The 13,652-nt window shown below is 46.8% G+C and overlaps 2 protein-coding genes across 10 annotated transcripts in view; both read left to right on the forward strand.

Moving 5' to 3' along the window:
• Positions 1-13,652, forward strand: part of INF2 (inverted formin 2) — a 312,339-nt gene that overhangs the window by 274,030 nt on the left and 24,657 nt on the right. The gene's annotated exons all lie outside the window — the stretch shown is intronic.
• CEP170B (centrosomal protein 170B) overlaps positions 3,565-13,652 on the forward strand; it is a 57,739-nt gene continuing 47,651 nt past the window's right edge. For all 8 annotated transcript variants that reach the window (XM_056493333.1, XM_056493334.1, XM_056493339.1 and 5 more), the window contains exons 1-2: positions 3,565-3,653; positions 4,812-4,947. In XM_056493333.1, the coding sequence (XP_056349308.1) occupies positions 4,843-4,947 (105 nt within the window). In that variant the 5' untranslated portion in view covers positions 3,565-3,653; positions 4,812-4,842. The remainder of the gene's footprint in view (positions 3,654-4,811; positions 4,948-13,652) is intronic.

Raw genomic sequence — 13,652 nt, forward strand, 5'->3', positions numbered from 1 at the left:
TCACTGAGGAGTAGAATCCACTCGAATGAAGAAGTGGTTAAGAAACCCTGCGTGACCTACTTGTGAACCTCTCCTGATGCATCTCAGAGTGAGTTAACAAAGAACAAATGAAATAATCGCAGGGAGCAGTGACTGACAACTATTTCTACAGCCCTTGGATGCAAAGTAGTCAGGAATTCATGAGCTGCACGTGTGCCCATGAATGTGTGTGCATACAGCTGTGCACACTGGATTTCAGCCAGCCTGTAAAGAGTTAATCAGGGCACATTCCCTTAGCAGTCCTGCACACCTTTAATTATAAGCCACGCACCATGTTGATATCTAAGCAATAATCAGAATTAACTTTTTTCCCTTAGCTCATGGAGAGGGAAAACTGCCCTTCAAAGGGAAAGCCAAACAGGACATCTGGATCAGGCTGATGGTCTGGAACAGAAGCCTCCTCTGCAGCAAGATGCAGCTCTTGTTTGGCAACTCTGTCAAAAATCTTCGTCACAGCCTGCCAGCAAGAAATTGATTTAGTTCAGCTCCTTCGGGGATGGTGGGATCTTTGTTTTGAGTCAGGGATCTAAAGTGGTTCTGTTTCAAGTTGTGACAGCTGTGGGTTCAGGGTGTCAGACAGAAAGTGTTTCAGTGGAGCAGATGCTCTGATTCAATAGCTCTGGATACAGATTGCCCTGTGACCTGTTATTTTTCTGCCTGGACATTTTACCTTGCGTTCAATCTCCTTTACTGGCAATACGAGTGCTCTGGGACAGGGACTGGTCATTACTCTGCATCTGCACAACGTACAGAGCAGTGAAGCTCCTGCCACCTGGGCCAAGCAGGTTAACACAGCTGTGAGCGTGTCCCATGTAGCTGAAGGTGACAGTGCTATAGGTCAATGTAGAAGGATTTGCATGATAAACATACGCCCCAAATTTAGCATGAGCCACATTGTGCTGCTGCTACACCCCACTTGATGAAGTCTTTCCCCAGTCTTTCCTCCTCCCAGCAGGAAGAAGTGGTTTCATGTCACTTTTATGGTGGTGTATTTTCCAAGACAGTTGTGTGTTTGGCTAGCCTGAGGCGCTGAGCAGCCCAAGGGCTACACTGCCAAAAGGTCTGTTACAAGAAAAAAAAGTAAAACTGAAAGTACAGCAGTGCAACAGCTTGTCCTCCCCATGGACACATGCTCTGGGATTTAAAGATGACAGTGTAGCACCAGGATATGCTGCCCACACACTCTTTTTGGAGGGGCGAGTAGTGAAGAGAGAGGAGAAGGAAAGACTCCACTTACTATCTTTTTTATTCCTGTTTGATCACTATAGAATAAAATAAAGAGGCTGCAATGCAGCATTCAGCCAGGCCCAGGGTATTGGCACAAACTGCATTTTCAGTCAGGTCAGAAGACACATGGTGGGAACAGGAACTTTTTTTCTTCCCTATAAACACTGAAGTACTGACTGACTGCTCAAATAAATGGATAAATGCATGGTAAAACTGGGCTAAAAGAGAGACTAAAGCAAACACTAACCTTTTTATAGCAACTTATAACCAAGATTTGCCTAGATGGCAGGCTTGTATAAAGAAGTAAATTATCCTGCTTCCTTCAAGGAGTATAGAGATGCTCTACAGATTGGTCCATAGTAAATACAGTAAATACATGTAGCTCAGAAAGAAGTGAATAATATCTATAAAAATCAAGCTATGGGCCAGTTAAATCAATAATAAAACATCACTCAATGACAGGGTGAGCTGGAAAAATAGGGTAGAAGTCCATTTTTATTTATAAAGGATTTCTATCACTTCATGGCAGCACTCAATACAAAACCGTTCAAAGTGTGTGGAAGTGGCAGCTGCTCCCTCCATCCTCCTGCTTGGTGTCTGAGGTACACAGCATGTTGCAAGGGTGTGGTGTTCTGCTCCAAGCAGAGACCAAGAGCACTCCAATAAAACACAGATGCTGCAGCTTAGCCAGCTTCGAAGACTTTGAAGATAATGATACCCTGAAATCACCTTGGGGTATGATGTAACTGCCAAGAAAGAAGTCAAATGTTGGCTAAAGCAGGCAGTAATACTATTAATTAAATAATAACAAAGACCTACTGCTCTTCAGAAAGAGGAGGAAAAGGAAGAAATGCTGTTTTCTTTCCCTCCTTACAGTCTTGCTGCAGTTCACTTTGCCCTTCCTGGCTCCTCAGCCTTGCAGATGAGGTATAAACCGGGAGTAAGTCATGAAGTGATGTGTCTAAAGGGCCACCCCTTTCAAGAGGTGTGCTGGACCTGTGGTTTCCATGCCATCAGACTTTATTAAGATTACATCCTGAGCCAAAATTCCAAAGTATGCACCACTGAAGACACCAAGAAAAGTTCTTGCCAGTGACTGAGAAACAATACTCAAACCCAAATGCACAGTGTACAAATGCAAAGCTTTCTTTGCAGCTGGAATATGAGCCTGGGGAAACATCACTATGAACCTGGTGTCTTCCTATAGTCTTCCCTTAGCAGTCTGAGAGCCAGAGAACCAGTGTTGAGCTGCTGCTCTTTGCAGCTCCTCTGACATCTGCAGGAGCTGGGGCTCTCTTGAGAAAGCTTTTCCAGGATACTCAGTGCTCCTCACAGTGGGAGAAAAAGTTGTCATTGCTCGCTGTACTTACTGTCCTTCAGAATTTTCTAGTTACCTAAAACTGAAAAGAACTCATAAAATGGCATGTCTTTCCACACCAGCCATTTCAGGCTCTTATTCCATGGTTAGATGCTCAAGATTAACTCAGTCCTGCCAACTGCATTTAGGTACTGCCCTGCAAGAGGACAAGGAGTGTATGTGGAGATGGAAGCCAGCCGGCAGCCTGATGGAGATTGAGAGAGACTGACTGAGGGGCTGAGGCTCACTTGGGTGGCTGGAGAGGCTGTTCTGGGACTGGGGCTGGAGAAGCAGCTGGTGTTGGGACTGGGGTGGGAGAAGAGGCTGTGCAGGGGCTCACTTTCATGGGAGGAGCAGCTGGTGCTGGACCTCCCTTGGGCTGGTGCTGGGTCTGGTCCCAGTGCCTAGCAGGGGCAGCATCTGCAGTCCCATGGCACCAAGCTCGCACACTGGACCTACCAGGTCAGGGATGGCTGCACCTTGTCAGAGAGGTGCAGGAGGCTCTGCCTGCATTCACCGAGCCCCTCTGAGAGCCTGAAGTGAGGGATGATGAACTAGGGAATGGCACTGGCGCAGACTTCCTGGAGAAGCTGTGGATGCCCCATTCCTGGAGGTGTTCAAGGCCAGGCTGGATATACCTTTGAGCGACCTGGTCTGCTGTTTGGCATCCCTGCCCATGGTGGCAGGACGGATAAAATGACCCTTAAGGTAGATGACCTTTAAGGTAGATGACCTCTAAGGTCCCTTCCTGCCCAACCCATCCCATGGGGTGTCCCCGCAGCGACGCCACACGACCCAAGGCCAGGCCAGCACCTGCCGCCCCGCGACCGGCGGCCAGCCGGGTGCGGGCCCGGCCGCGGCACCGCCGCCTCCCCCGGCCGGGCCCGGCAGGGCTGGAGCCGCCTCCTGACGTCGGGAACCTGCGGCGCGGGGGCGGAGCGGGGCGGGCGCCGGGAGCGGCCCGCGGGGCAGGCAGAGCCGGCTGGCGGGGCGCGGTGCCCGGCTGCCACCGCGCCGAGGGCCGCAGCAGGTAGGGCGGGCGGGGGCCGGGGGGCGGCGGGGTCGCCGCACAAAGGGCTGTGCCGGCGGCTCCCGGGCGCTTTGTCGGCGCCGCGGTGTGTCGGGGCCACTCGCATGTCGCGACACGGGCGCGGCGGCTCCCGGAGCGGCGGGGAGGCGGCGGGGCCGTTCGCTGTCCCCGGCCCCGCCGAGCTCAGGCAGCCCCACCTGCGCGCCCCGCGGCCGCTGAGGCGGCGGTCGGGCCGGGGAGCGCCGCGCAGCCCGGGGAAAATGGAGATTTCCTTCTCCCGGTGCGCTTAGGAATGCAGCTGGAGCCCGGGAGGTGGGTGAGGGGACGGCGAGAGCCTGGCGTGTGCCGCTGAACCTTCGTTCCTTCAGCCGGCGAGAGGAAAATGGGATGTTGTGGAAAACGCAGGCGGAGAGGCCGCAGGAACGGGCTGCCCGCAGCCCGGCTGTAGCAGCGACAGCAAGCAGGTGTGGCCGGGAGAGAGCCCGGTGAGAGCCGCACGCAGGGCACGGCTGCCGCCCCTCCGCCTGCCGAGCCCCGAAACCCCCGGGAATCGCAGCCTGAGCTGCCTGTCCCGGGCCAGCAGAGCGGCTTGGTGTTTGCACCAGCCGTACTGCGGGGGAGGAAGGAAGGAAGGATTTGCGGGATCCCAACTTACATCAGTGTGGAAGTGGGATGAGCAATAGGGAGGTTGGTCTCCTCCCTCCCAGCGCTGTGGGAATGCACTGTGAAAGGTTAGAGGAGCCACGTTGTGTCACCTCACTGATGTGCTGGTCCACATCTTTGATGATGGGGGAGGCTCAAGCTGTGTGGCACTGTGGCAGTCTATTTTTTCCCCTCCACCATATTTCAGCATTTGATGGACTGGATTCAGCTGCATACTTCATTATTTTAAACAATCCTCTCTTCAGGTCCTTAGTCTTACTTTGGCGTGGGAATATTTCCAGGGCTGCAGAGCTCCTGCACATGACACATTGGCAGCAGGTCCTGGCAGACACTTCACAACTCTTGTTGTCACCAGAGATTTCGGATAGGAACAAGTGCGGGCCCCAGTATTGGGTCCCATGGTAAAGGGAAATTTGGCAACGGTGGCTACACGCTGTTGTACTTGCACATTTCATTAACAGCTCACTGTGTCTTGTGGGGTTTTTTTGTGTTTAGGATGTATAAAGGTTAAGTGCCAAGCACCAAAATGAGCGTGACTTCGTGGTTCTTGGTGAGCAGCACCGGCATTCGCCATCGGCTCCCTCGGGAGATGATATTTGTTGGCAGAGATGATTGTGAACTGATGCTCCAGGTAACATGGCTTCTTTTTTTTTTTGTAATTATTTCTTCTGAAGATGGAGTAGATGCATATGTAATGCTAGGGATATGTAGAGATGTTTGATGCTTGCTTCAAGTGACATCTTTTTGAAGGAGCTTCCACTTTTTATCCTGAGTCTGTGTTTCCCTTGAAGGCTTCGTGTTTGTGACAGCACGAGTGAGGTTTTCAAATTGCCATGTCATCAGATGGATAGGATCCGTGGTGGTAGGAGATTAATCAAATAGATTAACTGTCTTGATGCTACTAGAAGCAATAAACAAAGACATACCATTCTGTCCTGATCTGCGATAATGCTGCTGGTTTTTTTAGCTTTTAATACATGCGCTGTTTACATGTGATTTGAATGCAGGCAGGGTTTTTTGTTTACCTGGTTTTTCCCTTTAAGCTTGATTAAATTATTTATGCTGGCATTTCTCAGGTGTTTTTATCATGGTAGAAAATACTGATGTTTAGCAGAGGAAATCTGTTTTGGTGGGCTGAGTAGGCTGGTGACCTCTTCCCAAACTAATTGTGTTACTTGGGCAAACTTTCAGCTTCTGTTAGTACTTTCCATACCAGCATGTGTCTCTGCTGGACCTAATCCAGCATGTCTGAAGTGTTGACTGTGGTCTCATGTTTGACAGCATAATGTAGTAGATGTCACTCCAGACAATTGGAGCTGGAATCTTGCAAAGAGCTTTTGACTGGAGCAGTTTAGCTCAGAAATTTGTAGAAGCTCAGAATTAAATTAGTGCTTCTGTTAGACCCATGCCATGAGTACTTAAGTGCACAAAAAATGTTCTGTTGCACTTGCTGTCCCCCTTTTGCCCCTTTGTGAAGGTGGCAGACGTTCCTGTTTGTGGCAAAATTAGGAAGCTGCCTGCACAATGGAGACTCCCTCCTCATAATTTTCACTGCTGACCTGATCACAGGTATGTCCTAAATGCTGTGCTGGTGATCTGATGATCTACTGAGGAGGCTGCATTTCTATTGCTGCAGGGATTTCATATGATATGTTTGTAGGAGGTCTGTTTAGAAGGGTAGAAGTTCTTGGACAAGTGTACATTTCAAAGGGCAAGGTGCTGTCTAGCTGTAATAAAATGTCAGTGTCCACAAGAGTAGAGCTTGCAGTGTTTGTCCTGCTCTACTTGCTGGCAGTGAGTGGCACGGCTGTGCTGTGGTGGTAGAGTAAGGAGCTCCTGTTCCACAGCAGATCATTTGTTTGGGTTTTCCCATGAATCACACTATATCTTATTTCATGTTTCTACATGTCTAGCTGGTGTAAAGGTGAGACATTAAAAATATCCTGATATTTGCTGTACGTCTGCATTTGGCTGCTCAAGAACCTGATTGCCATCTTCTCTCATGACTTGGAGTAAGCAAACACACAGTGGCCCTGGTTTCCAGAAATGGTCTGAGTTTTTGGCTGCCCGTCTTAATATCTTGTGAAGGAACTTGAGGGTTGTTGTTTTTTGTTGGTTTTTTTTTTTTTTTTTTTTTTTTTTTTAATTTTAGCTTTCAGTACTCTTGACAGTTACATCTCAAGCTGTGCACTTTAAAATAAAACTACCCAAATACCAGTTATGCTGAAAGTGCACAACTTGTTTCTCTGGTTACTTATGGGGTTAGCTGGGTGTCATGGATTGTCAGCCACTCCATACCAACCAGAATATTTCATGCTTCTTTACAAGTCTGAGCTGGCTTGTCAGTGTTGCTGTGGTGCTTGTGGAGTACCAAACCTTGTGATGCTCTTCATTTGCCATGCACTTTTCTACAAGGTAAATGGATTGAGATTCCTGGAGGAGCCAGGAATATCTGTGAAACAGTTATATCTGGGGGCTCATGGGTGATGGGTGGTATTAAAAGAGGTTTCTATTATTTCATCAGAGTAAAGGCTCTGGATTGTCTATAAAAGCCAGCAGCTTGTATTCATGGGGTGAGCTACATGTGACCCTTTATAAACATACTGCTCTGCTATCTTCAGTAATAAAACTTTTTCTAGGCTCACATGTAAGGTCTTGTTTTGAACAGCACAGCACATTCTTTTCCTACCCATTTGCTTATAAAGATGTTTTCCAGCTCTACCTGGGGCTCCAAATGAGATGTTTATAGTAAGAATGTGTGCAGAAGAGAAACTGAACAGAGAGACTTGATATCCAAGCAGAATTGTATGTGAGCAGATGGAGGATGAGATCTAAAAATAGACATTTTCCCTACTGTGACTGTCCATATCACAAAATCGTTGTGCAGACTGGCACAATCATTTGTCTTGGGGGAAGCTTAAGAAGCAGGGCAGTTATGACAGCAGATGGACAGAGCTCTTGTGGCAGTTGTTTGCACCTTGCAGTATTTCTGTGGTACTGACCCTGAAATTGTATATTCACTGCGTGGTTATTTTCCATATATATTTCAAGATATTGGCATTTAAGGTGCACAACTGGGAACAGACTGGCAGTGGCTGAGTGACCTGGTCAATGTTTTTTCATCTCTAAAGCTGTTACTGCTTATTGATTTCATCGTGATAGGGTTTGTGGTTCCCTGTTGAGACCATGTGTAACACGGTGCTCAAACATACAACATGGAGATAATCCTTGTCCTGGACACCTGCAGTCTTGCCTTTCTCATTTTACTGTTTTTAGGAGTGTCTTTTCTTTTGGTATTTTCTTGGAATGTGCAAGGTGTCATATCTCTAAACAACAAAAAAGGATGGCTTTGTCACCAAACAATTAAGCTTTACTTTTGTCTGGTTTTCTTATTTCATAATACAAGTAGTGGATTTGCTTTCTGATTAACAAAGAGGTGAAGAAACTCGGAGTCTTTAATCTTAAAATTGAGTAGGTCTGATAGTGGGGAAACATAATCTACCTTGATATCTTCTATACCTACTAAGAGGATTAGAAATATTTTAAATGTTTTTGCAGCTCTCTAAAGCTTCTAGTACAAGTAAATGCGAGATTTACATTGAGTTTGAATGTTAATGCATGGGTGAAAATGTAGCTGTAGCTTGGCATGCAGTGTTGCTATCAGAGCCAAGGGCTTAATTCTGCACTTTTCCTAAGAAAAGTGCTTGATTTCTTCAACAGCCTTGCTGGTTCCTTCAGATAACAGTCAACAAACTGCAGGAGTGTGGAAATCTGGACCTTCACTAACTTGCACTGGTGTGGGTTTTTCATGTGAAACTTGGGGGTGGTAGGAAGTAATGCTCTGAAAATATTTACTTTTTTTTATTAATCAAAAATAAAAGCATTTTTGGGACCATCTTGAAGAAAAAAATTTCCCTCCCCCCAACATCCTTCTTGGGAAATGTAGCTGCCATTTTTATCAGCTTTGATCACTTGCTTAATGTGATGGGTACTCAGAGGACAAACATTTTGCAAACTCAAAAACTTCACTTAACCATTTGAACATTCCCCTCTTCTCCTAAACAAAACATTTTTTTTTGCATTTTTTCTAAATGTAAATATTTAACAGAATGGAAAGCAGTGTCATGATTTTCCTGTTTTTGTTTGAGTGTGATGTTTACTGGAAAATTTGGGGAATAGAAATGTTTAACCAGTGCTCCCCTGAATATTTCCCTTCCTTTAGAGTGATGCTCTGGGCATGTGATTGTCCTACACTGGGTGTGTTTGTACACAAGTGTGAGTTACAGCAAGAGTAGGTGCAGGCAGCATGGTGCTTTCTGTTTGATGCCTTTATCCTGTCTGCCTTCTGAGGCAGCCTGACATTTCCTATCAGGAGACACTGTTTGCAATTGCTTATAACTTTGCTAAACTTTGTAGCTGTTTGGGATGAGAGTTTATTTTCCAGGCATTTGTTTTAGGCAGTGTGTTCTGGATGTAATCATTTATCTCCCTTCTTTGGTCTTTGCGTGAGCAACTCTGAGAAAAATGCTGTTTTCTTCAGCTCAGTTATTTAAAAGTATATTTAGCCTGTTCTTTGAAGTTCTGGCATTGTAATAGAGCTGGGTCAGTGAAGCTTTTCAAGAGTGAATTGCTAGGTTGGAGGTGGTGATTTGTTTGTTTTTTTTTTTTCCCCCCTCTTAATCAATAATCTAAATGTGTTTGACCAAGTTCCAAACCTTTGAATAAAAGCTGGAGTTTGAATGTGCTTAGCAGGGACTTGTCTATAGCATTGCCTTAAGCAATTTCATCTGTGAGGTTGGCAAGGGGATGGAATGTCACATGTTGGGCAAAGAGGAGCTAGGTGCAAGTATTCACAAGGCTGGGATGCAGATGTAGCAGCAGCTGTGCTAGATTAGATCAGGGTACACCTAACCTGGCATCTTGGCTCAGTGGTCAGAGCACCTGTCGAGGAAAGGGCAAGGACAAGCCAAGAGTGTAATGGTACTTTCAGAATGCTTGTTCAGCTTCTTCATCTGTGTTTCAGGGAAGCCACAGGTCAGATCTTTGCATCTTGTGGTTGGATTTCTACTCTATAAAGCTTCACCAAGAGATGAAGATTTGGCCAAGTAAGGAAGTACAAAGAGCATTCTGTTTGAGCAGAGTGGGAGGAGGAGTAGCAGGACTTGGAAGAGTGGAGAGGGTGATGCACATAGGGCAGAATCCACTCGGTGTGGGCAAAGTAGGCATTACAGGATGTGGCTGCTGAACAGCATCGCCCTTAGGCCTGACATGGGTCAAAACTTGCTGTTATTCTGGTGTCAGGAGAGCTGTGAAAGCTCCTAGCCAAGCATCTGTCACTGGTCCAGATGGGATTTCACATGCTGCTTATGATACCAATTAGTTCAAGTGGTAGGGCCTTATGAGCTGAACATAGGAGTTTGTTCTTCTGGAGAATCACATAAAGGTAACAATAGTGCGTTTTCATCTTTTCAGCTTGCTTTGTTAAAAAGACAGAGAATTACAAGCATTCTAGGCACTGAAGGAGTGTTCTTACAGCTGCTAAGTCAAGTGTTTATAACTGCAGAGCAGTTGCAACACAGTAGTGAGAAGGCTGCTGAAGGCTGCCTGTGTAACCCTGCCCCTGTGTACATAGGCATGAAGATGCAATCTGTTATTTTGTTGTTCCTGGGTATTTTTCCCCGCAGGATCTGTTCTGTGTCTGGTATGCAGGGTGCACGGCGTGCTCCACAAATAATAGAGTGCAAAGATGAGCTCTGGCTGCGTGTGACATCTGGTCAAATTAAGGTTTCATTGACCTGATGTATCCTGCCTTCCCTGGGCCATACTTGATAACACCATGTCTCTCCTGTGTAGTTTAGTAAGTGCATACATAAACAAGTGCCAATAGGTGTGGTGTAGGTTGTCTACAGCATTATGCTGGGAAGAAGCAGATAGTGAGAATTTGGTAGGTGATCTTTTTCCTGGTCCTTCTAGATGGATTCACTACAGTGCATGAGTGGTATCCCTCCATTGCTCACGTATTGCTCAGCAGTGGGAGCTGCCAGAAGAAGCCACGAGGAATCTCTGCTGGCTTTTGTGTCTGGACCTCCTTCCCCATGGACGTGCAGGGTTGAAGTGGGAAGCTGTAGTCGGGGCAGGGAGATGCCCCACCCATGCTTTTCTGCTGCAGTTATCCAGAGGGTGTGAACAAGCACCTAAGTTAGGCCCTGGGTGTTGAGAATTGCCAAGAGTAATTCCTTAGGTGTTACAGAGGAAGTAAGTGTCTTACAGAAGGGAAATGGAACTAGCCTTGGGAAGGTGCTGCCTTTTGACAGGTAGTGTTTCCAGGTGCTGGGACAGCAGCTGTGGGAGGAAGGATGCACATCCTGTATTTCCAGGCCTGGAGTTGTTTTTTTGGCTCTTCCTTGTCCCATTGTGTTCTGTTAATGTGCAGTTGAAGGGCGGAGGTTACGATGCCAGATGACATACTGGTGTAGGAGGCTGGGAGCATAGCAAGACTGGCAGACCTGGGAGGGGAGTTCACTGCTGGAGGCAGGGTAGGGAGAGAGGCAGTGGTGGCACTGAAGGCAGGTGGTTATTAGGGTTGAGAGGGCTTCATGCAGCTGGCAAGGTGCTGGAAGCCTGGACTGCCAGGGGAGAATTTGTCCTCCTCTGGAGTGGGCAGAGAAAAAAGGGAGATCTATCTTCCTTGTATGAGATCCTGATCCAGGCAGTAGCAGCTCAGCTAAATAAAAATTGACTTAAAATTCAGGCTTGTGTCCCACCTAAAATGATGCTTTTCCATTCCTCCTGGGTGGCCATGTAAAACAAAGGGAAAGCCAGTGCATCTGTGGGCAGCATGCTTCTTGCCTGTGGTCAGGATCTGACCCTGGGTCACTTGAACCAGTTCACTTTGGGAATGGGGAGCCAGCAGGCAGAAACCCATTTTACCCCAAAAGAACGGGTTAAGTTTTTATGGGAACTGTGCCAGCTGCCAAATCCCTTTGCCAAGCTGTGGGGATTACAGTTTCATTTTCCTGGGGGATTTCTCTCTTTTGTTCAGTGCCTTATTTTTTGCTTGAATACTCAGGCCCCGGTTCAGCCACAGATCCGCGCAGCCCGTGATTTTGGCTGCAGCAGAGCTGAAGGCAGGAGCCTCTGCAGCCTGGGAGCTGTAAAGTGAATCCTGCCCCAGGATGAGGTGGCCACACTTGCTGAAGAGATTTGTCTGCTTAGGCAGAGTCATTACAAGCTGGCAGCACCTGCCCCTGGGAGCCATCAGGCTGCCACAGGGGTGACACACTTGCAACCAGCCTGGGGCAGGATGGAGCATTCACCGATACTCTGGAAAAGTACTGAAGGGGCCAATGCACACAATGCTATGTATGAAATGCTTTGTGGTGAAAGAGAAGGGCCCAGTGATCACATCTGTCATTAAATGTTATTCAGCTTCTTACTTTTGAGGAGCAAAATTCACATTTCAGGCCAGAATGCAGTGGATTATTTATTTATTTTTTTTAATTTGGTTTAGTCAGCCTCCATTTTAAAGTGGGACACCAGCAGAGGTTTATATTTCCTTACTGGGACACTTGTGTAGAGCACAGTACTGGCAGAAATGTAACCTGTTCACTGTGGAAAGTATTTGAGCAACTGTTTTATTGCATGCTGCCACCAGAACGTTGCAGTTATTTTGTGCCAGAAGTGCAGAGCAGACTGCAGTGAGGAACAGGGAAACTGCTCGTGTTTGTTTATTTTATCTCCAATACCACGATGCCTCGCGGCACTGGCAGGGCTGAGGTCCAAATCTCAACCCCAACCAGTAGGTTTTCACCCATGGTAATTCTCCTGAGAAAAAAGCAGCATCTGTATCTACACAGACAGCTGAGCTGTGTCTGCTCCCCGGCCCTGTGGGGAAACACAGGCTGTCTGGCTGTGTTTCTCCTCCTGCCTTCCTGAGCAGGTCTTTTTTGCCTTGTGGATTTTGCTTGGCATCTCTGCAGCTCACACTTGCATCCCCAGTGCCCTGATCTCTGCGTCAGACCCTTCACCAAACACAGAGCTGTAGGGTATGTGCACATGTAGCCACTTGTGACTTATGCCTCTGTGGAGATTCCTGCAAGGTTTTGAAGCTGATTTTGCTGATTTGATGATGTGTGCACAGTTTTGAGAATCACTAGTGAACTGCCTGGTCGCATGGCTGATTGGAGACTGCTGATCCAAGGTGTTGGCACCACTATAAGACTGGCAGACCCACAGGTACCATTCCTGTGTTTTGGATTAATATGATCATGGAAGAAGGAAGAGCTATGTATAAAGTATCTCCGTCCTCAGTTATATGCTGTATGTGCGTTTTGTCTACTAGGTATTTAAAACATGATGCATGGTAGATAGTATGACAGAAAAGCAACACAACCTTACATTAGGAAGTGATTTGAATGTCTGGAAATTCCAGCCCGTGATGAGGGCTGAGTGTAGTAACAAATCAGTGTCCATGTTTTCCCTGCAGAGAAGTGTAAATATTCTTAATCAGAAAAGCACACGTGTTTTCCTGAGAGTTGTTTTCATTTGATAGCAGGTCCAGTGTTGGGACATGGTGAGAATGCTATGTTCTTTCTTAATTTCATCCTCTCAGAGAGTAGCCTTGTTTCTTGTCTGAAGATCACTGCTTAAGAGGACACCTCCCTTCCTTCTTTTCCCCTTCTCAACCTCCTCTGGGGTGCTCCAGCTTTGGTTTGGTTGTTTGGATCTCTTACCCATAGCTCAGGTCTGCTTCTCACACCATCACAAGGGCTTTTCTGGTGAAAAAGGTTAACTGCAGGGATATACTGGTTATTTTTTACTTTTGACATCTGGATATAGGTAATTGAGGTTTCTTATTAACACTTTACTTGGAATTCTGTTTGTTTTTTTTGTTTTTATTTTGTACCCCTGTGTCTACTAGTGAAGGATCAGTTTTTGCCTTTGGTTGAGGAGGTCATGGCTGATCATTAAGCAAGGCTCAGTATTTGGTGCACGTGTGCATTTAGACTAGAAGTCCTTTTATGTTAGTGATTCAGTCAACTTAATTGTAGTTTTTCAATATGTAGATGCCTAAAATCTTTCCAGTGAAGTTGCAGATGGCTGGGAGCTCTGCACCCATGGGCAGCCCTGTAATGTGTTGACTCAGGCTTCTTAAATCACTTTCTGTGATTCAGTGGGTCACTCCTTAGAAACCACTGGCCTGCTGGGCTGAAGTGCCTGTCCTTGCACTCTCAGCTGTTACCAGTATGGAAACTGGTAAGTCTTCTCATGGGAGGTGGGATTGAGGGAGCCTGCTCCTCTTATGAGACAAAAGCACCATCAACTGCTGGATTGGTG

The sequence above is a fragment of the Oenanthe melanoleuca genome, chromosome 5 (genome assembly GCF_029582105.1).
Source record: "Oenanthe melanoleuca isolate GR-GAL-2019-014 chromosome 5, OMel1.0, whole genome shotgun sequence".
Classification (NCBI taxonomy): domain Eukaryota; kingdom Metazoa; phylum Chordata; class Aves; order Passeriformes; family Muscicapidae; genus Oenanthe; species Oenanthe melanoleuca.